The following is a 26,164-nucleotide window of genomic DNA, read 5'->3' as shown; positions in this document are numbered from 1 at the left end:
TATTTGATATACAGTATAGAAATATAGTTACAAAAATGTTTGCTGGGCAATCACTAGTCTAAGGCCGATGACATAGTGAGAGCGATGCGATGCGAATATACGGAAGCAGCCTATGCAAACTCGTGTGGTTCGCCGCATTCAATCGCATTCGCCGGTTCGCATCGCATCGCACTCACTATGTCATCGGCCTAAGTGAAAAATACTCTCCGTGTAACCCATCATGGCATGATTGTCGATATAATTTATGTTGAGGGTGTATTAGCACTAGGACTTGTTACTAGTACTTGTAAAAGTTGAAAATGCTTAAATTTTAGTTCCATCTTGCTACTCGTCGGGTGAGTGAGCATCGCAATTTTTGGCTAACGTTGAACCCGTTTTTCAGTTAGTAACGTGAAGAAACGCTGATGGTGATACTTTTTTTTTTGGGTTTTTAAAAATGAGATTCATCGCTCCCTGGAAACTGTTGGGGCTCATATTCACTCCAAACGTAAACGAGTAAGAAAAGTTTTTTTTTATAATATCTTTATTTGAAACGGCTCATACCGTTAAGTTTTAAGGAAGGGTAAGAAAAGTTGTATAGGAACCTTCAAATTTGAAATTAAGTCTTTTTCCTGTCGGAATGATTGCCCCAGGCTCCTGAATAGACGTTTCTTCAGCTATTTTTATATGTTTAAATGGGCTTGTGATATAGTTCAGTTGGCAAGTTTGTTGCTTCCTGAGCCGATGTCCGTGAGTTCGAGCCCAAGAGTAAACATCGATCACAGTTGTACCGGATAATTTTTTCAATTACTATCCACCAACAGAATGGTTGATATAAGTCGCGAATGACATAAAGATGTTAAAACCAGAGATGTTAAAATCGCGAGTCTTCATACTCGCACTTTGCCCTTCTTTGCAGAACGATTTTATTTCGTTAAATTCAAACTGCAATGATGCTTTCGATAGTTCAATTCGGAAAGCATCAGGAAGGAAGCTTCGGGTAAACTCGGCAGGAGTAAACAGCAATCGGGGGAAACATCAGCGAAACGAACGTACAGTTCTGAAAAAATCGTTTTCGTTCGGCAGCCGAACACATCAATCGGACAACGCATGGGGGCGTGGCTAAAAGTGATAGATACAAGGGAACGGGAAACGAGCGAGAGAATCTTCTAGGACTGCTAGAAAGCGCGCGTCTGCACTATGTAGCAGCAATTTGGAACCCCAACGATTTCCGTTCCTTGGTTAACCTGCCTCTCCTTATGATTGGGTCTAGTCCCCTTATTCTGCGCCGCGCGTGAGGTGACGATAGTCGAGTCACCCGATTCCAGTAGTCGCTTTAGGTGCGAAACATCTTTTAGAATTAACTTTTTCAGTTATTATCCTAATCTAGTAGTCACCGTGAGTGACAAATCTTATGCTCTGTCACATCGGTTTCGGGAATAAGGTGACAAGACTCACGCGACTCCGACTCGACTCGACTATCGTCACCTCACGCGCGGCGCAGAATAAGGGGGACTATTCTCGAATTCGTCTACCCTAATCACTAACGACTTTACTACTTAGTGTGGGGCAATCGGTGCGATGAGGTACTCTGAGTAATCCTCGGTAGTAAACCTCAAACCCGCCATAGCTCCTCCTAACGCCTTCGACCTTCTATCAGAATTTACCGAAAGGTGGGTAACCGTGCTTTGGTGCTCCACAAAAATATTTTCTCAATAATCATTTTTGATTCCATGATCCCGTTGAAAACAACCTAGCTCAAACTGTAAGTCGACTACATCACGAATTATCATCACTTTTTATATTTCAAGCTTTCAGCTACTCGCCATATTTCACCGAGGGACGATTTTGATTCAAAAGATTTTATTTAAGGCAAGGGAATTTAAACAGGTAAATAGATTTTACAGAAACGAAAAGATTATCAACCAGTACTTAATCACTTCTGCAACGAATCAACAAGCTGCTGCTTCACTACCCGTCGCAAAATTTTCCCGGTCTGGGTCATCGGTAATGCTTCCCAGAAGTAGACACCGCCCCGCAGCCGTTTATGGTCCGAAACCTGTTTCTCGACCGCCTCAACGATGTTCTGCTCCGTCAGAGAACTACCTTTTCGCAGAACCACAACAGCCGCCGGCAAATCAGACGTACCCTCCATTTCCGGCAGCCCAATGACGCACACCTGGGCTACACCGTCGAGCTTTTCTATGATCGCCTCCAAATCCTCCGGCGAAAGCTGAAATCCACGGTGTTTGATGACGTCCTTCTTTCGACCGACCAGATAAACAAAGGCTTCATCATCCAAGTAGCCGATGTCTCCGGTTCGAACCCATCCATCGCCATCGATTATCTGTCGGGTGGCTTCCTCGTTGTCGAAGTAACCCAAAAATGGTAACGAAGTTCGGATGAGAATTTCTCCAACTTCTCCAACGCCTGCTAAGCCGTTGGTATCTTCCTTGACAACTTTGGCGCTCATGTGTGGCATCAGAACGCCTACTGCGTCCGGGTTTTTGACACCAAAATCCATTGCAATGAGTCCAAGTTCGGTGGTAGCGTAGCTGTTAGTAACTTTCCCATTCGGAAGGCGCGCTGCCAGATCTTTTCTCAGTTTCGGAGGCACTGAACTACCGGTCAAACTCCAGCTTTTGAGTGACTCAAAATTCGCCTTTTCGAAGCGGGGATGCGTCATCAGCAGAACAGCGTGTGGAGGCGGCGTGAAGAAGTGCGTCGGCTTGTAACGCTCCATGACGTCGAAGAAAACGTCTTCGTTGAAAGCACTCCGAGTGATGGCTCGGGTCGTCCCGGTCGAAAGCGAGTTAAGCATTGCGAACAATCCAGTGCCCCAATACAGTGGACTGAAGTTAAAGTTGAGATCGTCACATTGTCTTTTGACCGGTGGATCAAGGACAACAGCTACGTGAGCCTGCGATACGCTGACCCCTTTCGGAGGTCCAGTTGTTCCCGAGGTGCATAGAATGACCGCTATTTCCGTTCGCATCAAACCGAGTTCTGGAGGTCTGTTGGAAGAAAGTTGTGATTAATTATTAGTGTATTAGTACTACAGTAGCTTAATACCTACATGAATTCACCCTCGTTGCCAGTTTCCGCAAGAAGTTCCTCCACCCTTCGAATACTCTCCCGCTCACTTTCGACGGCAAAGATGACTGGTTTCATGGTCAGTGACATCCCGGCAGCATCCAGCATAGTTTTGTACATCGAATCATCACAGATGATCAAGGCCGGCTGAACCAACCCGAGCAGGTGACTTAGGTCTGCTGCGTTGAAACCAACCGGAAGTGTTATGAACGGAATTCCGGCGATCATCAGTCCCAAGGCCACTGGGGTTAGGTTTTCACCGTTGCTGCAAGCCAACGCAGCGGGAACTCCTTTCCTGAATCCCAATGTTGCCAAATTCTGAGCCACCCGAATCGCCCGCAGTCTCATCTCGTGAGCGCTCATCTCCGCCCCAGTGTCCGTATCAAGCTGCAGTATCTTTTCTCCATGGCGTGCCAAGGCGTTCAGAATCAGTTGACCCAGACTAACTTTTGGATCGATCACCGGTGCCGGATGTCTCGGGACCCAAATTTTATTGAACGAATCGAAAGTGTGAAACATTTTGCCGCAACGACGAAAGACTTAACGCATCGGTAGTGGGCACTAAACTGAAGAAGACGTTGACTTTCTCCAGTCATATCTCGAGTAGCTCGAGAAAGCTGCCGCTTATCAATTGCGTGTTGTCCCTTAATCAGCAGCCGTCAAGAGACAAGCGAGAAAAAGTGACCGAGTGATTACGGCAGCTACTTGTGCGAAAGTTGTGGAACATCGGATTGAGTGTAATTGCATTACCAATTCGTTTTGAAGATGGTTGTTGTAATGCGCAGGGCAAAGTTTCTCGGCGAGCAATACAATCGCTGGCCCTTTGTTTACAAAATTTAGCAAAGAAAGAATGTCAGATACTTTATCTCTCACTGTTTGATGAACTTCAAGTATATAGATATAGTCAGTGATAACTCTTAGTTTTTACATCAAAACATCTAGGATGTAGTGTGCATTAGGGTATGTCGAATTGCAACTTTTTTTTTCGAATTTCCGAAATCCTGTAGTCTGAAAAGTTTCCTTTTCGTTCAAAACGAACGACAGAATTTTTGCAATTTTTTTAAATGAGATTTAAGTACACGGGTTTTTTATTTGAAATTTTGTATGAAAAAACGCTCAAATTTGTTCGGAGAGTGTAACTGTTTTACTTGATTTAGGTTTAATTTTTAACTTTAAGTTTGTGGTAACCCTAACTTTTTTTTGCAAATGATAGATAATCTAATATAAATCAATAATGTAATATTACTGAAAACTGGACGGAAAATCTGCCAGTTTCTTTTCAAGAGAAAATATTTGGGGCGTTATAACTAATTTATCGCAACTCCTACCGCTTTCCTGTCTTTGGTAAAGTTGTAGTCAGAGAATTTTTCTGTAAGATCCAGCAAGTCAGTTGCTTCCTTAGCCGATGTCCGTGAGCCCTTGAGTAAGCATCAAACACAGTTGTACCGGATAAGTTTTTCAATAACCGTCTGCTAAATGCAACTTTAAAAGATTTTAAAACCATTGTAATCGAAACAAAAAAGTGACAAAAATTACATATGGACAGTAAAATGATACAAAAATAACACAAATTCAAAAAATACAGAAATGACAACAATAAAAAAGGACAAAAATGCCGTAAATAACAAATTTTACAAAATAAAAAAAATACAAAAGTTACCAAAAACATCAAAATGACAAAAATGAAAAAAATTACAAAAATAACAACATTTGAAAATGTCAAAAATGAACAAAAAGGTCAAAATAACCAAAATGACAGCTAATGGCTAAAGTGTGACTGAAATGATAAAAAGAACAAAAATTTAATAAAAAAATGACCAAAGTATAGTCAAAATGATCAAAATTACGAAAAATGAAAAAAAAAAACAATATAAAAAATACAAAAAAAACATACTAAAATTACATATATTTCAAAAATTAATAGCATGTAAAGATGATAAAAGTTTAAAAAATGGCATAAACGCCACAAAGTTAAATTCTGGACAAGTTGATAGTTGGACAATTTTGGGAATTTTAACAAAGTCCGAAGAAAAATTTTTATTTGAATGTTTTGGAAATTTTTTATTTAATTCAGACATTTTGACAATTTTGACAATTCCAACAATTGTGACAATTTCGATTGTTTTTGGCAATTTCAACATCTCAATTCCTGCATGTTGATAATTTAAGCAACTTGCTTTACAATTTTTTGCCATTTTGCACATTTATAACAATGCTAACAGTTTTTGGCAAATTGACAATTTTGACAAGTTTTACAATTTTTTTTTTTTGATAATTTTGATTGTGGGTTTTTCTTCACAGTTTTGATAATTTTGACAATTGTAATAATTTTTAACGATTTGTCAATTGCTTTTTTGACAAATTAGATTTTTTTCATATTTTCTACTGTGTTGAAGATTGCTTCTATTCCCACCAATTTCGGTAATTGGAATTTTTTTTTTCAATTTTCTTTTTTATATTTTTTTTTTTGCAATTTTGATAACTTGAACAGTTTTGACAATATCGACAAATTCAGGGTGAAAAGTCGGGATTCAAAATCCATCGGGAAAATGCGGAAATTTTCAGTTCAGTTGGTCAGTGCATAGTGCATATTGTCAATGCAGTTGAAATCCGAAGTATTCGCTCTGGTGATTGACAACCTTGCCAACCAGTGACGATGAAAAATTCCCCAAAAACATACAATGTCGTCAGTAATATTGCCGTCGCTGATGTTGACGAAAACTCTGGTTTCGGGGTTCGGCGACAATATTTAATGCTGGGTAGTATTTTTTTTTTTTTTAACATTTTCACTATTTCCTTAAAACTAGCTAGAATTACTAAATTTTGAACATTTGAATGCAAAAATGATATGTGAAAGTTGCCCGCTTCGAAATATTGAATCAGTACTGCTGGGTGAGACTGATCGTCAAGAATGTTCCTATTTAACTGGACAATGCCGATGCATCCTCACTTTAAAAACTTTTCAGAAGATTTTTTGTTCGAGCTTGTACGTCTGTTCTCTTTGGTAAGGGTTTTAAAAATTAAAATCTATGATTTTTGGGTTAAGTGAAAAATTTATAATAAGCTCACTTATCAAAGATAGAAAACCGTTAAATAAGGCTTTTGAGATGGATTTTTTTTAAGTTTTCGAGAATCGGAGAATTTCATGAAATCATAAGGAAAAAAAAGTCGTGAAAAATGCGGGAAATCAAATATTGGAATCGAATGGTCACTAGAGTGCCCCAAATGACCCTTCGAAAAAGTAACGCGCTGCAGGTTAAAAGTGGTCCTAGTAAGCCTAGGTCCCATGCTAAATTTGGGCCAACGAGCCTGAAGTTTGTAAGGGATTCTAAGACATTCGGGAGGAACATAAAGAGCCAGTTTTTCATCAATAACTTTGATCCCTTTGAGCTGATTTCTTTAAAATACGGTTTTTCTTAAAGCCTCAATTATGTTAAATATTTCATCCGAAAACCGCATTTCAATAAGAGTTAAAATAAAAAAGTTATTAAAATGAAATAACATTTTTAAGGATTTTTTTCATCACTGTTAATTAGGTGTCAACCGATTTTGACCGATTTTAACCATTTTTGTTGCATTAGATTGCAAAACCTTTGAAATTTTTGAAATATGTGGGTAATATTCAAATGTTAGATCGCGGAGTAGTCCAAGCGAAGCTAAAGGTTACAATTGGAATTCTTGATCCCCTTTTCCTGTTTTCATCATATCTTTTAGTGACCCCTAAAACTCTATTTCATCACTTAAAACTTCACAGAAGTTAGTTTTATGATTATAATCATCTTTTTTTCAACGAAAATCGTAATCGTTGAGGGAAATTTTTTGTTAAAATTTTCAAAAATTGCTTAACCACAAGGGCTAAGAATTTTTTTTTTCAGTGCAGATTTACACACTTGAACGATTTTTTTCCCTAAATTTGGAAATATTTTATGACTGACTCAAAGCTAAGGATTTCTGACGCTCCCAAAAAAATATTTTTCCGACTGAATCAAAGCAATCGAAAGATTCTTTTTAATTCAACGATGGTAAAGTTGAATCATTCAACCAAGTAGGCTCACAACACAACAGAGTGATATTTTTTCGAAAAAAAGATCCATGTACAGTTTTTCCCACGTTTTCAGATTCTCTTAACGTGGCTTTTTTAAGCTTAATATCGTTTTACTGTTTCTTGATTTGAAAAATGTGTTTTTTTTTTGTTAGTTCAGAGTGAATTGTGTTGAAGTTTAAATTTGCTTTTTTTATAATTTATTAATAAAAAAAATGAAAAAAAAGATCTAAATTATTTGTGAAACAAATTTAACACGAATTATACATGCAGAGCTAGAAGTTTGTCACTTTTTAGTAATCTTGTCACTTTTTTCAGACTGATCTCTCAGATGTTATTTATTTTGAAATTTGGTCACTTATTATTTTACAACTGAGCTAAATTTCAAACATTTTTTCTTGTTATTTCAAATTCCGTTTTATGTCACTCTTTTCAAGACACGTACCTAGTAAGTATTTATCAGGTTAAACACTAGAACTACGTCAATTCGACGTGTTCCTTTTTTTCCTTTCGTTTGTGGAAAATTCTCACAATCTGAATTGGATAAATGATTCAGATTTAGTAAGGAAGTTGATTTTTTTTGCCTTGATATATGGCTTAAACTTGAACATTTTCTGGTTGAAAAAATGAATTTCAACCAAAATGGGTTTGCTCTTCCCTAAACCCAGTGTTAATAATTGCTAAATACGGAGCACACCTACGCAACGTCGATGCTGTGAACTTCGCGAAGCAATAAGCATTATGAAAACTAATATTCACCACATCTAAGTGCTAAAGGCTTCAAAAAATATGTATATGTCATACACTATGATGAAAAAATTGCAAAAAGTATTAGAACTTTTAAAAACGACATGACAGGTAACATTTGCCATGCTGTTAATGCTCTTGATTGAATTGAATGTGAGGTAAACTTGTGAAAAGTGACTCATTCGAATCGAGGAAATCAGTTAATTAATTTAAAAGTTTGAAGGATTGATAGACATTGTCTTAAAAAATATAGCTTGGTATCAATCGATGATTTCAAAACCTATTTCGGTTGTCTCTTCACCTTTTTGGAGGTTGGCTTATGAATTTTCTACAGTATTCTGACCCAGCAAACATTTAAGAAGGTATATCGCAGGAACAACAGAATTATTCAAACAAATATAACAGATGAAAAGATTGTATTAAACTTACCGAAATAGAATATAGCTACAAAAGTGATATATCTACAATGTCAAGATGCCAACGATTCGATTTCCCCACAAATAGCAAAATACACGATTTTAAGTAATTTGAGTAAAACGAAAAATAAAAATCCTTGACCGAGATTTGAACTGCAGCTCTACGAGTTGGCTGTCCGATATCTTACCACAATGCCAACTCATCAAGTGATAAGATCCACGCTATAGCTCTATATCTGAGATTTTCTTTTTACGAATCGGTCAAAGGAACAAAGGGAGAGACCGGATAGAGTGTCAATTGAAGGACCGCCCATTTATCGTAAATCAGTTAACTTTTAAATAGCTCAAATCGTTAATGTCGAATTAGCATATTCTCAACATTTTGTAAACATATTTACGAATTGTTTAAACTGCTATCCGATTCAACTTTTTTTGGGCAAATCTTGTCGCAAATGAATGATAGTAAATCACTCAATACCAACGTGTTTACGACGGTTATTGAAAATGTCTAAATATTCGATTTGGATCATCATTTTTAATACGATTTCATGTTAGCTGGGGAGGAACTTCTGAAATGTTTCCATTAAACATTTAAGGGACTTTTGTCAAAGTTTACGAGGCATTCCCAAGCAACCAAAAGTCGCGTTTTTACTTAACTCCGAACTCTGAAGTTCACATTTGGCTGAAAAAATGTTTTACGGGAACTTCAGGTGACTCTTGTCGCGTAAAAGTTACTCAGGAACTTCTATCGCCCTTTAAAAGGATAAACTATCGATAACGGAACTTCTAAGCGCATTTAATGGAACTACTTTCAAGAAGGTCGATAACGTTCGTGTAACATTCTAAATAAAACGTACCATTAAGATACTTGAAAGTGTTTTGAAGAACCTATATGGGAATTCTAAGCGACATGTCAAAAATGTCTTTCAAGAAGGTCGATAACGTTCGCGTAACATTCCAAAACGCACCATTAAGATACTTGAAGGTGTTTTAAAGAACCTATATGGGAAATCTAAGCGACATGTCAAAAATGTCTGTCAATTTCTTGTCATGGAATTTGTTTTGTTTATATCTGTACTGATATTTACAAATGGAATTAAAGATTTTTTCGAATTTTCTTATAAATGTTAAGATATTCGAATAAATTTTTGATAATGTGAATTTTTGCTATGATTCATATTGTGTACTGAAAGTCCTTTGAACGAAATAAGGTATAATCTATTGACCAACCCACTCAATCATCTCAAATGACATTAAGTTTAAATACTAATCATTACAGTGGCAATTAACTATTCCTGGATTGGTCGAGAGGCTGGTGAGTTTCATTGCAACCTAGAGAGCAGCGGTTCAATTCTCTAGGCGTAAGCAGCTTTTGTAATCAAAACAATATAATTAAAATCAATGAGATAGACCATGATAGACCGGAAACCTAGCAATCTGACATCTAAATGTCAGAGCAATCTGTCAATCGGATTTTTTTTTCGGCGCGTAGAAGTTTCTTGACATTCTCTTAGAAGCTGAATAGCGTTCTCAACAGCCACCTAAACGAACTTGAAAGTAGCTTTAAGAACTTAAATTTTGGGCTGATTAGCATTCTCTTCAGGCACAAACGAGAGCTGATTAAGCTTCTATGGAACCTTTTTAAGGGAATTCTGGTTGCATGAGATTCTAATACTTCATAAAACCTTTAAATATGTTAATGATTTTTTTTTCAAATTCTGCTTGATGTTTCATTATTATTAGCAAATGGTCTTTTAGTGAGTTTTGAATTAACAAATTGGATTCTACGTAGAAGATTATTCTAGTGAAATTTCTGCAATTTTTTGTTTGAATACATTGAATCTTTCGTAAATATTTTACTAAGATTCTGTGAGTCTTTTGCCAATCTTCTGTCAACAATTTTCAATCTTGTCATCATCGGTCATTTTTTTTTTCAATATTGAGCCAATCTTAACTTAAACTCGAGAATATTCTTTAAACTTTTCGTCAAACATGTGCTGGTTTCTAATTTCAGTACATTTGTAGAATTTTCAATTAAATATGAGTCCTCTTCGACAACTGCGTTAGTGGCTTTGAAAAAAATCTGATTTAGTTTTATGGAGGGTGAACTTGGAAAATTTGTAGTTTGGGTTTTTTTTGGATAAACTCGAAGTTTTCCATCGGACTTAGTTGTCGTAGTCCTTCGGGTACGATCTTTTAGTTCTCTCCCACTGGTGTTTCAGAACATTAGGATTCTGTAGTCGCTATTGCTGAATCGTCAACAAAACTCATTCAGGTGAAATGTTCTTTCTTGTCCAACATGTGCCTTTTTGTAAGTGGAGTCAAGGGACTTTTGAAAAACTTATTTTCAACAAGCAAAATTGTCTCGGAATCGTTTTATAAGAATTTTTAAAATCACTATTGAGTTAGTTTTCGACATGATCTGGTCACTATTTTTACCCTTATTTAACTTGAAAGTAACTGTTTTGCCCTACTTTTTTGCATCATGATCTCTTCTAGCCCTGTATATGGAAGAAATGTACACACTTAATCTATTCTCCGGGAAGATTTCGTCTTGTATTTTTAACAGCTGAAATTACAGGACAAATCTCGGAACAGAAAAATTACATAGGAATTTACTGTAAAACCTTATTATTAAAATGAATCCCAATGCATTATAGGAGAATAAAACACACAATAGTTTGACAAAAAAATTGAAATTTATTTTGAAATATTTTTCACTACATTTTTGTGTTATTTAGCCATCTGGACTCTTGCTCATTACCGCAACACAACACGCTGGCGGGACAATTTCTCTGTAACTTAAAAAAATGTTAGTACATATATTAACTAAAACGCCGGATAGCACTGCCTACCGAACCAGGCAGTCCGATTCAGCCTCATCCTCCGCAGCTGATACAAAACACACTGGAATCTGGTCCCAGTTATAGCACGTTGCTCCCGCAACTACAATTTCACTTTCGGCCGAATGTTCTGCGTGAGTATCGACCATTAGCTATACCAACCAACGATAATTGGAACCGAAAATGGCGAGTTAAATTGTTTCGCGGTAAAAAACGATGATCGAGTAAAAAAACCCCAATCTGAAAATACAACTGTCATATCTGTGACGTGACGTGACACAAGGGATTTCTTTCCTGCATTTATTAATTTTCCTGAACGTTCGAATGAGAATTCCTACGAATCAAGTAATTGTCACGAGATTCGATTAGCTATCTCCCCGTGGCTCAGGAAAATTCTTGTTTTTTACAGTTCAAGTGGCATTATGAGCTGTTATCTTGTGATTCAGATCATGGTCCCGAGCGGAATAACTGAAATCTTAGAGTTTAATGCCCACCCCGCAAATTGTATCATTTTGAAAATTTTGAATGTATAGAAAATTTTGTGAATTTTGACTACTCTGAGAAACTTTATTTAATAATATTTTAAATTTCCCCCACCGGACTAAGTAAGTCTGGCCAAATTTAAATAAATTAATCACTCCTCAACAAAAAGGTACTTACGCAAGAAGTTCCAAACAATAGACTGGTTGGCTGGTTGGTGGCGTGGCCGATACCTGGAACAGTGTTTGTTGGACGCCGCCGCCATGTCTCTCTCCCTATTGTGTATCGAAGCAACAAATTTATGGCGGGTAATTTAGTAAATTTATGAGCCGGCAAATTCGGTCGGCACCCGGCAAACCCGACAATCCCTGTCGGGGGGGCGCTCGACCATCCGGACTTCTCAAACGGAAAACAACTGAAAGGGACATGGACAAGGTCGATTTGCCGGGATCTCCTTCACCACCGTGGAGGAGATGGGGTGGTGTTAACAAAAAACAACAAAAGGACGCAAGAAGCTGACTGTGTTGATAAATTTCCGCCGCCGAAAAGGGAAATTAGTTAACGGGGGAAGCCCTAATTGAACGGAAAACTGCGGAAAGTTATGAACCGAAAACATCCGCGGGCAAAGTTTTGGTTTGGATCAGGGCGATTGTTTTCTCCCTTGAGGACTGAGTGCTCGTGAATCTCGGTTTTCCAAAAATCGGGCCGGGAAATCTCGCTGCCCAGATTAAATAATGAGGAAAGTTTAGCGCTAATTTTTTTTTCTCTTTTTGGCGGGGCGATGATTAAAATTCGTTTTCGAAATGGAACTATTTTTGGGGAGTGAAAGCGAGCATTGCTCTCAATAGATCATAATTTTCCACCCTTAGCTTTGTCCTTCGTGAAATTAAATAAAATGGTCAGGTTTTGCAATTTTTTGACGTGGGTTTTTGAAAATCAACCTCCCAGGGGTTGCCAACTTTCAGGGGTAACAAACCCACCGGTAGATGGCGATTTTTCAAAACTAACTTCTTCAGAACTTGACAATATGATTTGCGTCAGCTTTCTAGACGTTGTTGTATTAGATTTCGGAACCATCGGAAAAGAACACAAGCTGTCAAAACTCATTCCCTCCTAGCATGTCAACTGAACATCTTCCGGAAAACGGGAGAGTTTCCCGTTACAGCTTGCACATGAAGGGAAAACGTTACCGGAATTATCAATTATTTAAGGGCTGCAAATGCTGCCAAATTTGAAATTGACACACGCTCAAAACGAATCTTCTTCTATTCTTGAAAAAAAAAAACTCTTAGGACCACCGATGGTTCCTTCTTGTGTCTATGTCTGTCCCCATTTCGCTTATCATACGCCGAAATAACCCGGATATTTTGTGTCTATACCCCTTAAAATTGGCAGCTAGCCAATCTCATCAATATTCATGAAATGGGACGGCAGCCAGCAGCCTGGCATCCGGAAGTTTCCTTTCGCCAGCCGCCCGAAATCATCCTTAATTCTCATTCGTTTCGTCCTTTTCGTCCCAATATATTTCGCTCAAATCTTGATTCGTTACGAAGTTCTGCTTGCTTTCGTTTTGGATTCCTTCCAAGAGGCAGGGAAATGCAACTCATGGGGTTACCATTTTTTTTTTGGTGATTGTGATTCTGATTTTTGCAATGGAAATAACTTTGGAGGTTTGATTCTGTAATCGCTTTGGTTTAAAATCCCTGATAAAAATGAAAACAAAAAAAATGGAATCTCAAATCTTTTTCTTTTTGACAGATTTTATCTTAAATCTGTATTCTGGATAGAAACGCTGACCCTCAAGTCTTATTCTGAGTTCTGATTCGATGATTTTAAAACATGGTGTTGAGGACAGCGAGATTTGGTTCGAAGATCGTTAGTACGAAGATATAAGGTTAAAGGATCATCAGGTCTTCTGATCAAACATTTTTGACTGAAGATCTGCTGGCCGAAGGTCTTCAGGTCAAGAGTCTTCAGACAAAAAATTATCTTCAACATTAGGTTTAGGGATAAACAAAAATATTTATTGTTAGAATTCTATAATTCAACCTTTTATTTATGTATATATTTAGGTTTAAACATGTGGAACAATCTCAAACTCTGAAGACATTTTCCGATTTAGTTCCCTTAAACCTAGTGTTAAGCAAGAGGTTTCTTAGTGAATAATTTCCTGGTCAAAAGTCTAGTCCTTAAGTGTTCAGGCCAAAGGTCTTGATAACAAAGGTTTTGAGACTGAAGATTTTCAGAGCAGAGGTTTTGAGGTCATAGGATTTAAGGCCAAAAATTTTGAGGTTCAAGGTATTGAGTCTGTTGATCTATAGGACCAAGGTTTTGATACCAATGGTCTTCAGCTTTATAGTCTTGAGACCAAAAGTATGGAGGTCAAAAATGTCCAAGACAAAATATTCATGTCGAAGATTCTCGCTAAAAATATCTTCAGGCCGAAGGCATGCAAGACAAAAGTCTCAGTCTAAAAACCTTCAGACCGAAAGGTCTTCAGGAAATGGTCTTCAGATCGAAGGTCTTCAGGACAAGGGTCTTTAGACAAACCATCTATAGGTCAAATATTTTCAGGCAAGATCTTCAGGTCAAGAGTTTTCAGGCAAAAAAGTATCTTAAACACTAGGTTTACGGACGAACAAAACTATTTTTTGTTTAAATTCAATATTTCAATTTTTTCAATTTAGGCCTACAAAAAGGGACCTGACAAATTGATGGGTTCCTATAAACCTAGTGTTAAGCAAGAGGTTCTTAGTGAAAAATTTCCAGGTCAAAAGTCTAGTCCATAAGTGCTCAGGCCAAAGGTTTGCGACTGAAGATTTTCAAAGCAGAGCTCTTGAGGTCATAAGATTTGAGACCTGAAGTTTTGGGGCTGAAGGTCTTGAGTCTGAAGATCTATTATAGGACCATGATCTTGATCATCGATCTTCAACTTTATAGTCCTGAGACCAAAGATCCGGAGGTCAAAATTGTCCAAGACAAAGGTATTCTTGTCGAAGTTTCTCGCGAAAAAAAAATTCAGGCCTAAGGCATACAAGACAAAAGTCTCAGTCCAAAAACCTTCAGGCCAAATGGTTTTCAGGACAACGGTCTTTAGATCGAAGGTCTTCAATTTAAAGGGTCCTTAGACAAAGCATCTACAGGTAAAATATTTTCAGGTAAGATCTTCAGGTCACGAGTCTTCAGGCAAAAAAGTATCTTTAACACTAGGTTTATGGACGAACAAAACCATTTTTTGTTTAAATTCAACATTTCAATTTTTCCAATTTAGGCCTACAAAAAGGAACTCGTCAAATTGACGGATTCCCGTAAACCTAGTGCTAAGCAAGAGATTTCTTAGTGAACAATTTCCAGGTCAAAAGTCTAGTCCTTAAGTGCCCAGGCCAAAGGTCTTGATACCAAAGGTTTTGAAACTGTAGATTTTCAGTGCAGAGGTCTTGAGGTTATAGGGTTTAAGACCTAAAGTTTTGGGGACTTAAGGTCTTGGGTCTGAAGATCTATAGGACCATGATCTTGATACCAACGGTCTTCAACTTCATAGTCTTGAGGCCAAGGATTTGATATCTTAATGCCCCAGGCAAAGAAATTCATGATTAAGGTCTTCGCTAAAAAAGGTTTCAAGACGAAGGTTTTTGAGACTGAAGGTTTTTTTTAATAGAGGCCTATTGTACCAAAATAGGCGTGTTCATTTGGTCAAACGCCTTCTGGAAGATATTTTCAGCCCAAGCGCCCCGAGGCAAAAAGTCTAAGAACCAAAAGTCTTGAGGGTAATAATTCCGAGACCTTAGGGCTTTAAGCCAAAGGTCTTTTGCCAAATGTCTTGAGGCAAATTAAGTTGTGTTCTCTCTTAGTTGATTTTTTTTCACAGAACCTAGTTCTTCTATCAAACTAAAGCTTCACATAATTTGAAGACTGTAAAATGACTGAAAAATAGATACAGCTATTCTCATAACAAAGGAAATTTGATATTAATTGCTTAACTTAATTCGCTGTTTCTTCGAGATTAAACATTTTTGCCTTTTTTGACAAAATTTGAAGTTTTTTCCAATCAAACCTGTCAAAGATACAGCGAATTGATTGAAGTAATCTCAAATTTGCCTTTTCACGGGGATAGCTGTATCTATTTTTCCAGTCATTGTACAATCTCCAAATTTTGTAAACGTTAATTTGATAGTTTAAATAGATAGTGACAAAATTTCATGCAAAAATATCAATCGAGAGAGAAATGGAAGCTTGTAAAAGTAGGAAGAAAGAGCGCTGCTTCACAGTATTTCATTCTTTTTTAAACGAAACTGTATTTTGAGATCTTCAAGCCGAAAGTCTTCTGGTCAAACACTTTAAAGCTTAAAATCGTGAGGCAATAGGTCTCTAAGCCGAAGCCTTGATGCCAAATGTTTTCAAGCCACAGGGGTTGAGCCCTCATATCTTCATACTAAAGATTTCGAGGCCTTACGCTTGTTAGTCACCGGCCTTTAGATCAAAGGCTCTTAAGCCAATGATCTGGAGGCCAAAAATCCCAAGTCGAAGGTCTTCTTAAAAAGGTCGTTTGGCCAAAAGTATTAAAGCCAAATGCTTTTAAGCCAATAACGGAATAAGGAAAGGTCAAAGTTCCTGAGACCTAAGGTCTTCTAGCATTAGCTGATCAGTGCAAAGATTTCGAGACCAAAAGTCTTCCAGTCGAAGCTCTTAAGGCTAACTTCCGGTCTAAAAGTCTTCGGGATTTCGGGCAAAACTTCTTGAAGCCTAAAGTTTTTAGGTTGAAGGCAAAAATAATATATTCCAAGATACCTAGCTCTTAAAATATTTCATATAAACACCAACGGACGATCTTTTAACAAACCTTAACACCATCTACTGACAGAAAAGGTCAACATTTCTCGATAATTGAATTTTTCACTTGTACCCCTCGTTCCGGGGGGTTCAAATGCACTCTAATATGCTTTTGTTCAAATTTGGAATGCATTTGAAAAATGTACTCTGACATACTTTCGCCAATTTTTGGAGAAATGCTATGGCGCTGACTCAATTTAATTGAGAACCTGACTCGTTTTTGCGCATTCAGATTCCTCAATTAAAAATAATAATCTTCAATTTAAACAGATAACTTATTTGTATTGCATATCTGGTTGAGCCTGATCCTCGATTCCAAATTCCACGAAACAGTGCTGAGGATATCGCGATTAAGGGTTTTGATGACTTGGCCAAGTATTTATTTTGATTGGGATCTTGATTTATGTTATAACATGATATATAATACAGATTGTTTTACCAAGGTCTTAATTTAATTTAGTTTTATTCATTCAGATGAAGAAAAAATCTTAAAATTGCAAAGTTTTCCAGTTTAAGTTTAAACATCTAGTAGCCACTTGAAAAAAAGTGATAAATAACATAATTAAGAAATTTAAAATTTTAAAATTATTTCATATCAGGAAATGCTATTTCGCCTTTTTTTTTAAACCAGCCATTTCTATAACAAAAAAGCAGAAAGTAGTGTTTTCTAACAGTCAAATGAGATTTAGAAAAAAAATTCAAACCTGTCCACGTGTACATCCGAGGACGGGTTTAGGGTTTGCCAAACGTCCACGCTTGTCCACGCAGAGGAAGTAGGGGGTCTAAAATCGCATTTTTCTATCCACGTGGTATCTGAACGGCCCCCAAGTAAAAAAAAGCTTTGAATAGCGAATGACGACTCTGATACCGAAAAACCGTGCTAATTTTGAAGAGCCAAGACCACGTAGAGAAAGATCTCAATGTGTTTGTAGTGCAAATGAACCTTCAAAATGCTAGTTATTTCCGACCGTGTAATATAAATTTTTTTTTTTTCTTGGCGTGTTTTACTGAATAGTTGCATTTCTGCCGCAGCATTTGATGGTGGCGCTTTTGGATTTTGTCCGTCGATTTCTCCAAGAGTTCCGAATCTTGTAATGGATAATTTTTGTTGAAGGTCTCCAGCTCTTGCGGCCTCTTGAAGTCCGAAGTCAAGATCCTAAAAGTCTACAGACAATGATCTGTTAAAAATGTCTTCAGGCCGAAGGTATTAATTCCTCTACCATAAATCGTTTTTTCCAAAATCTTGAAGTCGAATATTTTCCGTTTTCTTTTAAATGAACTTTTCAGCAGAATTAATACTTTAAACATTCACCGTTTGCCGAAGTCCAAATTTATTTTTGTTGAAACCCACGATTGGGCAATTCGCGTTATGACGATCGCTGGAGGAGCTAGCAATCGCTAGTATAGACTGTAGCTATGTAAGGATCTTACTGAACTAGTGAATAAAGAATCAACTCTATTCCTTAACTGAAATATGCGTTTTCAACAATTTTGGTTTCCCAAACGAACATAAGTCTCAATCTGTTGTAAATGACAAAAAAAAGTTTCAATTCACTAATCGACGTAGAGCGGTAGTCTCAAGCCGTTTCTGATTTCTAGACGAGTAGAAGTTTATGTCTGTAAACATCTGTAAATAGTTATTTCTATAAGCTTCCATTTTGTTAAACAGTGGAAGGCTCAATCTATTGTGCCTTGTAATCTGTAGCAGAAGTCTCAATCCAATTTTCATAATTCACTTTTCTAAAATAGAAGATCTTTTTGATTATTTCAACCACGAGTTGGTTGTTAACTATGAGCAGATGCCTTAATGTACTTGTAATCAAAATCATCACGCTCCTTTTTTTAAACTTGAAATTAAGTTGTTTTGGTTCAAAACAGCACTTCAGTTGCAGCCCTCAACTTTGAGTTCGACTTGGCAATTCGTAAAAACTAAGTTCTGACTGGCATACTAAAACCTAAGTTCGACAGCCGAACTGCAATTAGAACTTTCTTCATGCCTTTATTCGTAGCTACTCAAAATGCAGTTCGGCAGCCGAACTCGCTAAGTGCTTTCAGTTCAACATTCACAAAGAGGGTCCAATTTTTAGTTCATTAGATCGATCTCAGTTTTGCTCCTCCGCCGAAGGACAAATGGGATTAGTTTTAGTCAAAGTTAACGGGAACTTAACTTTAAGTTAATAGGATCGAACTATGTTTTCAAACTCGGTCAAACTTAATTTTGAGTTTTAAAAAGGAGGGTGAACCAGGGTCTCAATGTTCTGTAAGTGAGGCCGATTACATAGTGAATGCGGTGCGATGCGAACCGGCGAATGCGATTCAATGCGGCGAACCACATTTGATGAAAATGTATGTGAATCGCTTAAACCAGACATACTCAACGCGGCGAAGCAGATGTGAATTTGTTCCGCCGCTCGAGTTCGCATTGGCCACGTTCGCCAATTCGCATCGCATCGCACTCACTCTGTCATCGGCCTGAGAACTGTAAGCAGATTTTATTACATTTTCAGCTTCCAGATCAGTGAAAATTTTAAAAATATTTAAACTCACAACCATAGGTAAAAATCTCAATTGGCTTCAACTTTCCCCGTCAGCATCAGTCTCCAATTAGTAGAAGTCCTACCTGTATGTATATCTATACTGTTATATATAGTATACCTGTTATCCGTTAGCAGAAGTCTAATTTTGGTTCCGCATAAAAATTGCCAAAAGTCGCTGTGATTGCTATCCATAAGCAGAAGTCTCAATCTGATCTCACAACCCAATAAGCAGAAATCTCAATTCGATATGACAGTTAACTATAAACAGAAGTTTTTATCTCATTTCACATTCAAATTGACAGAAGTCTCAATTTGATTTGAATGAAAATTTTATGTCTAAATTTCCACCCATTTTAACATAAGTCTCAATACTATTGAGACTTCTATGTATTTATAATAAACAATCAAATTGAATTTAGTTTCGTGATTTTTGGGATGAAATCAGATTGAGACTTCTGCTTATATTAAAAAAAATAACGAATCGAGGCTTTTGCTTATCGGGATGTGAAAGCAGATTGAGACTTTTGCTAATAGGTAGTTTAACATCCCAGTCCGACTCTCGGTTCCTTATGAATACTGAGAAGAAATCTCAAACTGATTGACCATTTGAATTAGCCGAGGTCTTTGCTGGCATAAGCAAAAATTTCAATCTGCTTTCACATCCCCACTAGCAAAAACCTAGATTCGCTGTTATTTTTAGCATAAGCAGCAGTCTCAATCTGATCTCACATCTTAATTAGGAGAAGTTTCAGTTCTCCTCTAGTTTTTTGACCATAAGAATTTTGACCATTCTACATCGCAAAAAGCATGAAACTCAATTATTTTTGATTGCTTAGTGTAAGCAGAAGTCTCAATATGAGTTTTAATCCTAACTATCAGAAATCTCAATTCAATATGGCTGTTAATAACAAGCAGAAATCGCACTCTGACAATTTTTTTATCCAAACAAAATTTCAATCATGAATTTAATTAACGGTTTATTTAAATTGGATTTTGATTTTTTTTTTCAAGTTGAAAAATTCTTTGTATTTCATTTCATTACAAAAATCTAAACTAAAAAACAATCTATTTCAGACTGCTGACCACCCTAAAGAAGAGAGAGATTGTCGAAATTCAATAAGCACCGTCGTCTTCGTCGTCGTCGTCCTGATGGGACGATGATGGCCGAACGACGATATGGCACCGGGCCCAAATCCTGCCGGTGCCGTCGTTCGTATCATCCTCATCTGTGACGAAATTCCTAGAAAAAATTGCCAAGGTGCCAAGCTGTGATTTCCGCAACGAGAAAAATTCGTTTGCAAACGAAAAATGAAACGAAGAATCCACATCCGGTTTGCGTTTGGTGTTTTGATGGACAACAGGAGAAAGGAAGTTGAGGATAGTCCGGAGGATTTCGTCAATTTTTTCCTGGTCGACCGAGAGATTCGTTTTTTTTGCTATCCGGATCGAAGAGTGTTTCGAAATAACTGATTAATTCGTAAAGATATAAGAGTCGCTGTGAAAAATACTTATCCTGTGGTATATTTGATCTCAATTGAATATCAAAGTTATGTTGATTATTCTCATGACTATTGTTCAACTTTATGAAAGATCTTGAACTTCGTTCCGATAGTAAAAGTTCAGGTGTTTTCTTAGAATATTAGAAAATCAATCAAAAAATAAGACAACAATTTATCAAAAAACCTCACACTGATTATTGTCATTGCTATAGAAATTCGTAATATTAGCTTAGAACAGTTTAAGGTGTTTTAGCATTCACTTATTTAATTCAAAGCTTAAGAACAAATGTCAGAGTAACTGGACCAACTTCCCGAAATCATCCACTCAAACTCCATAATCCCCGTAAAATTAAGCGAACGAAAGTTATCCCGAGTACTTGCTCCAACATCCTTGATCTCCGATAATGCAATTTTTTCCCGTTAAGTGAATTCTCGCTAGAGAGATTAACACACCTGCATAAGCTGGTAGCCAGGAACCGACTCGCTTGGCTTGATGTAATTGTTTAACTTTGGTGTAAAGCTCCACACGTAAAAATTGTGATACCAAACCAAACCGAGACGAAAAAATACCGTCACACAAACCTACCCTCCTTCGTCGTCCTTGTAATTCATATTGGCATAAACATAACAGGGAGTCTCTCAAATGAACCGATGCGAAAAGTTTATTTTATGGGCACGGAAACTTTCTCTTTCGTCGTCATTTTTGTCCGCGACGTCGGCAGTCGCTCGCGTTTTATGAAAGCATGTGTCGAAACGTGTCGTTGTCATTCTTGGTTCAGGCCAAAATACCGTTGATTCCAGGATGGATGGATGGGAAACTTTATTTACGGCGCCTGCAAGGCTGCAATTCAATGTCGCAAATGATACACAGCAGCTAGAAGCTTTCATATTTGCGAAGGTCACGTAGAAAAATGAGCACAAAACAAATTGTATTATTTTTTTAATAATAAAAAGTGAAAAATCTACCTTTTGAAAATACTTGAAGGAACGATCTGATTTTGTAGTTGTTGTTAAATTTTTGAATCTCAATTTGATGTTCATTCCCGGATTTCACAAGTTTGGAATCCTTGAATTGCCTACACAAAGGCGTTAAAAAGTGCCTGCTTTTACTATAGATAACTTCCCCATTCGTGGAGAAAGCAATGAATCGGCGGTTTTCTCAGTATATTCAGTTTAAAAATGTTGTATGATAGTAAATAATTGTAATGGCTACAAGTTTTGGGTTTTGCGTGTTTGTGTTCTGGGTGAGAGTTAGTCGTGTAGCACATACTGAAAGTCAGTCGGGCTCAACTTGTTTCAGGACTTGAAGCCTCGTCATAGCTGCTTGTTCAGTGTCTCGATCGATATTTTCAATACGAAGATGCTGGTGCTAAAAGTCGGTGATTCAACATTGCTCTTTTCTTTCCTTTCGCAGAAACGCAAAATCGCTGGACCCGACCAACGGCTACTGGGCTGAAGCCCTCCCGGCCATGGAAACACCGCTGTGCGCGGTTCTGGATCCGGTTCGAGACTTCCGTTGGCATGCGCTGCGCTGTGGCGGTCCCGAAACGGCCGCCTTCCTCTGCGAACTACCAGGTATGTTTCCAAGCTTAGAAACTTAAAATTCCCCTAAGACTAATGATTGATTTTACACTTCTACAGTTCCCAACTGGGCTGCCGATTGTACCATCACCTCGCTTCCGTCGCTGACGGTCCAATACTTGTCGGACAGTGGAGCGGTGCAACTGTCCCGAGATTGCGGAGAGCAGGGAACTCGGCACATGTCCTGCCAGGGCAAGTTGGAGCGAGATGCCATCATGCAGCAGCTGCAGTGCAGCGATGAGGAGCAGGATCCTCTGGGGGCTCAAACAGTCGCAACCGAGAACAATCAACTTCCGGTCGAAGGATCGTCGAGCTTGGTAACGAGAAAGCCTCAGCAGCCGCAGCAGGTGATGCCGTCGCAAATTCTGGAACACGATATTTTGACGGTTGTTTCGAGCAACGATGAGGACAATAACATTGACGTTAATCCGAATCAGATCGAGGACACGGTTAAGAATGTGATCAATAAGTTTAATTTGGCGGATCTGATCCAAAGTGAGCAGGGTTTGCATAGCGAAGAGATGGGAGAAGCGGAGAAGGAGAGTAAGAAAGCGTTGGGAGGAAAGAAGTATTCACCGCTATATGAAAAGAAGGAAAAATTCGGCAAAAAGGGTAGCAAACAGGATGAGGATGATGAGTTGATGCAGGGAGATCAGCCTGATGAAACGGAAACGCAACCTATAGATATTGTGCAACAAGCGGTTAAGCCAACAGAGGGAGATTCCGATGAGAATGCTACGGCAGGTGGATCCACGGAAGGAATGATGTCAACGCTCGGTGAGGTCAGCACTTCCGAGAGTACTACGGAAGATTCTCGATTGAGAAGAGCTACCGATAGCGAAGTAGTGACTTCAAGTTCGACAACCGAACAGTCGACAACTATCGAACCGAGTACAACAACCGAATCGGCCACCAGTAGCACAACATCGAGCCACATTCTACCGACAACTCCGAAGAAAGAAGTCTCCTCGACCGGTGATCATTTCATTCCACCGATGTTGATGGTCAAGGCACGATTCATAGCCACCAAACCTCACTCTGAAGTTGTTTCTTCGACCACTGAACTTGTTACGGAAGCTTCAGAAACTCCCAGCGTGATTTCAGAAGTCTCGACGACAGAAGGAGTGAGTTCAGTGACCGTTGAACATGTTACGGATCACAATGACATCCCACTGTTAGATATAAATGACAAGGAGTCAACTACGGAAGTTGTTGCTTCGACGATGGAACCCGAATCAACAACAGCTCATCAAATAGTCGAAATAACCTTCGACGACAAAGATATAACCTCCAAAATCGGCACCCTCAGTATTACAACCAGGCCGTTTATTGCAGAACAAACTAGTCTATCCATTGAAGACACTCCGTCAACATCTTCAGTACAGAATTTGACAACTCCGGAGCAACCCGTCGCAACATCCACCAACACACCGGCAATAGAAACATCTACCGTAGTGGTCGCTTCAACGACTGAACTCACATCTTCAACAACCACTACAACTTTAGCTCCTCCTAGTACAACTCATCTCCCAACAACAACGACGACCACCACCATTCCAACTACTACGGCCTCCAAAAAAACCCAACCCTCTCCAACCCCGGTGATCCAGCAGCACTTCGAGCTGCATCACGAGGAACACGATCCGGAAAATACCGACCATGAGCTATCCTCCAGCTCCGACGAGGAAGAACACGAACACCACCAGGAGCTGCACAATAGTTTCTCCAACATCGAAAACTACCAACCCTACAAACCGAATCGACACCGATCGCTAACCAAACCAGAGGTGCACAACAACCATGGAAACTACATCAAAAAGATTCTGGGTTGAAGCGTTGAAGCTGGATAGCTTTCAACCATGCTTATCGGGTCACTCTTTCATGATGCTAGTTGACTTCGTCATCAGCAGCTGAAAGCTGTGCTGCCAACTTAAACAACTCAAATTTGGTTTAACCGACCTCGACGACGACCGGTCGGCTTTGGTGCGCGTTGCTTGGCAACGCGAATGCAAAACACACACACACTCTGAAACAAAACTTCAATATGTTTGTGTTTGTGTTAGACTTTTTCCGTTTGTGGACTGATCTTTAAGAAATATCAATAGAATTTAAACCGTAGGATTAGTAGTGGAATAACTCACGCACGTTTAGCATTTTTCCCCTTTCGACTCTAATTGCTGAACAGAAACAGTTGAAAGTTATTACAGAATAATGTTTCTTCCAAATCCTCTCTCTTAACTCGACAAGTGACTGCCAATAGGCGTGTCACACACACACATGTTTGTAGTCGTTCGAGAACGTTTCAGTTCACGGCCTTTTACTAAAACAAATCAGTTGCAAAACAGCTCCGCTACTTGTTTCAATCAACCCTTAGCAAACATTAAAATAGAAAAGTACTGTTAGCGTTCCAACATATTTGACACAAATTTAGAACAAAAACAACCTAATACACAAACCTACAACAACCGAATAAAAAACAAAAAACAGTATAAAACAGATCATCGCACTTTCGACAGGTTACCCTATAGATTAAGCTTGAATTACAAAAATAAGCACAAAAAATACAAAGAAAAAAACTTGAAACAATACAATAAAAAAGAAATGGAGAAGGAGAGCGTTGCCAAGAAAAAAACTAATTTCCTGAGAAATATCAAAACAGATAAAGCTAAAAAATAAATGGAAGCGCAGATTCAATCGTTTTTCATTGAAAATAAATCAGAAAGTGTTTTAAAATTCTGGAGCGAGTAGCGAGAACAATGACAACATCGTTCGATCTATAAAAATTGAAATCGAAGTCAGATGACAAAATTACGAATGTGCCATTTCTGACAGAAGAAATCTCGCTTAACTTGCGCTAGCTACAAAAATTACATTCACAATTAGCACCCACACACACACATGACAGTACATACCAGAACACATATTTGCACTTTCATGCAGAATGAAACAAACAATTTAAAAAAAGTAACGGCGAAGAAAGAATTTTAATAAAAACGATTTCAATTCACGACAGACCGTTGGTTACTTTTTTAAATGAAAGAAATTCCAGTTTATAATCAAAATGACAAAAAGAAAATCAAAAGTGTCATCACAAAAAAAAAAAATTAAAAATTACGAAATGAAAACAAAAATGAAAAATATCACAAAATCAGAACTAAAACGACTAAAAACACAAATATGACAAAAAAAAACAAAAACTACAAAATTTTTATATAATTTTTTTTCAAGGAATTTTTATCTTATTAGATGATTCATCCCTTAACATAAATAAAGCCACAAAAATGGCAATAATGAGCTATGAAAACAATAACGACAAAAATAACAGAAAAAATACGAAAACTTCACAAATTATATAAAAAATTTAATTCTCAAAAACAACATGAATAACAAAAAAAAAAAAAAGGATGAGAAAAAATGATAAAAATTTAAAAAAATAACAAAATGACCAAATCACTAAACTTGACAAAAATGATTAACATGTTAAAAATAGAAAAAAAATAACGAAATTTACAAAAACGATAAAATTGGCAAAAACTACGAAAGTATAGAAACATTGAAAATCGCAAATAATATAAATACAATTGATAGACAAATTCAAAAATTCAAGAAATGAAAAAATGGCAAGAAATTTAAAAGTTTACAAAAACGAAAAAGTATGGCAAAAATGATAAACCGACGAAAAATAACAAATATGGCAAAAATTACCGATAAAACAAAATAAGGAAAAAGACGAAAGTGACCAAAATGGTGAAAATGATTTGGGATGCGAAATTGCCAAATAGAATGTACGAAATTGACCGAAATGGCAAAAAAAAACATTAAAATGACAACTATGACAAAAATGGCAAAAACTGACAAAAATGTCAAGACAAATAAACAAAAATTACAAATCATAAAATCGACAAAAATTTGAAAAAGGATCAAGTTGACAAAATTGCATAAAAAACATGAATAAATTTTAAAAAAATATCCAAATTGCAAAAAAAACCACAGGCAAATTAAAAATAAATATGACACAAATTACAAGAAATTAAAAAAAACAAAAGTTTTAAACAAATTTTGTGTTAATACCTAAACAGTTTTCTACAAAAAACAGAAACGGAAAAAAGCAAAACTT

General features: G+C 37.4%; 2 protein-coding genes across 2 annotated transcripts; one reads left to right on the top strand and one right to left on the bottom strand.

Annotated features, from left to right (window-relative positions):
• Positions 1-1,854: 1,854 nt before the first annotated feature.
• On the bottom strand, positions 1,855-3,651 carry LOC129740818 (uncharacterized). The gene is made up of 2 exons (XM_055732534.1): positions 3,056-3,651; positions 1,855-2,993 (listed from the first exon to the last, which is right to left on the bottom strand). Exons 1-2 carry the CDS (start codon positions 3,589-3,591, stop codon positions 1,916-1,918), a joined length of 1,614 nt encoding a protein of 537 aa, XP_055588509.1. The 5' UTR covers positions 3,592-3,651; the 3' UTR covers positions 1,855-1,915.
• Positions 3,652-20,143: 16,492 nt separating this feature from the next.
• Positions 20,144-23,879, top strand: LOC129758092 (uncharacterized). Its single transcript, XM_055755539.1, has 3 exons — positions 20,144-20,235; positions 21,881-22,041; positions 22,108-23,879. The coding sequence occupies exons 1-3, from the start codon at positions 20,144-20,146 to the stop codon at positions 23,877-23,879; spliced, it is 2,025 nt and encodes a 674-aa protein (XP_055611514.1).
• Positions 23,880-26,164: the final 2,285 nt, after the last annotated feature.

This window comes from Uranotaenia lowii, chromosome 1 (genome assembly GCF_029784155.1).
Source record: "Uranotaenia lowii strain MFRU-FL chromosome 1, ASM2978415v1, whole genome shotgun sequence".
Taxonomy (NCBI): domain Eukaryota; kingdom Metazoa; phylum Arthropoda; class Insecta; order Diptera; family Culicidae; genus Uranotaenia; species Uranotaenia lowii.
This window is presented reverse-complemented; position numbering and strand designations above follow the sequence as displayed.

What these genes read in the sequence shown, in the direction of transcription:
- LOC129740818 (XM_055732534.1), bottom strand. Translation starts at nt 3,591, where the DNA reads ATGTTTCACACTTTCGATTCGTTCAATAAAATTTGGGTCCCGAGACAT. An exon ending in GGCAACGAGGGTGAATTCAT is followed by an intron (nt 2,994 to 3,055) that starts GTAGGTATTAAG and finishes TTCTTCCAACAG; the next exon opens with ACCTCCAGAACTCGGTTTGA.
- LOC129758092 (XM_055755539.1), top strand. Translation starts at nt 20,144, where the DNA reads ATGGCACCGGGCCCAAATCCTGCCGGTGCCGTCGTTCGTATCATCCTC. An exon ending in AATTGCCAAGGTGCCAAGCT is followed by an intron (nt 20,236 to 21,880) that starts GTGATTTCCGCA and finishes TTCCTTTCGCAG; the next exon opens with AAACGCAAAATCGCTGGACC. An exon ending in CTTCCTCTGCGAACTACCAG is followed by an intron (nt 22,042 to 22,107) that starts GTATGTTTCCAA and finishes ACACTTCTACAG; the next exon opens with TTCCCAACTGGGCTGCCGAT.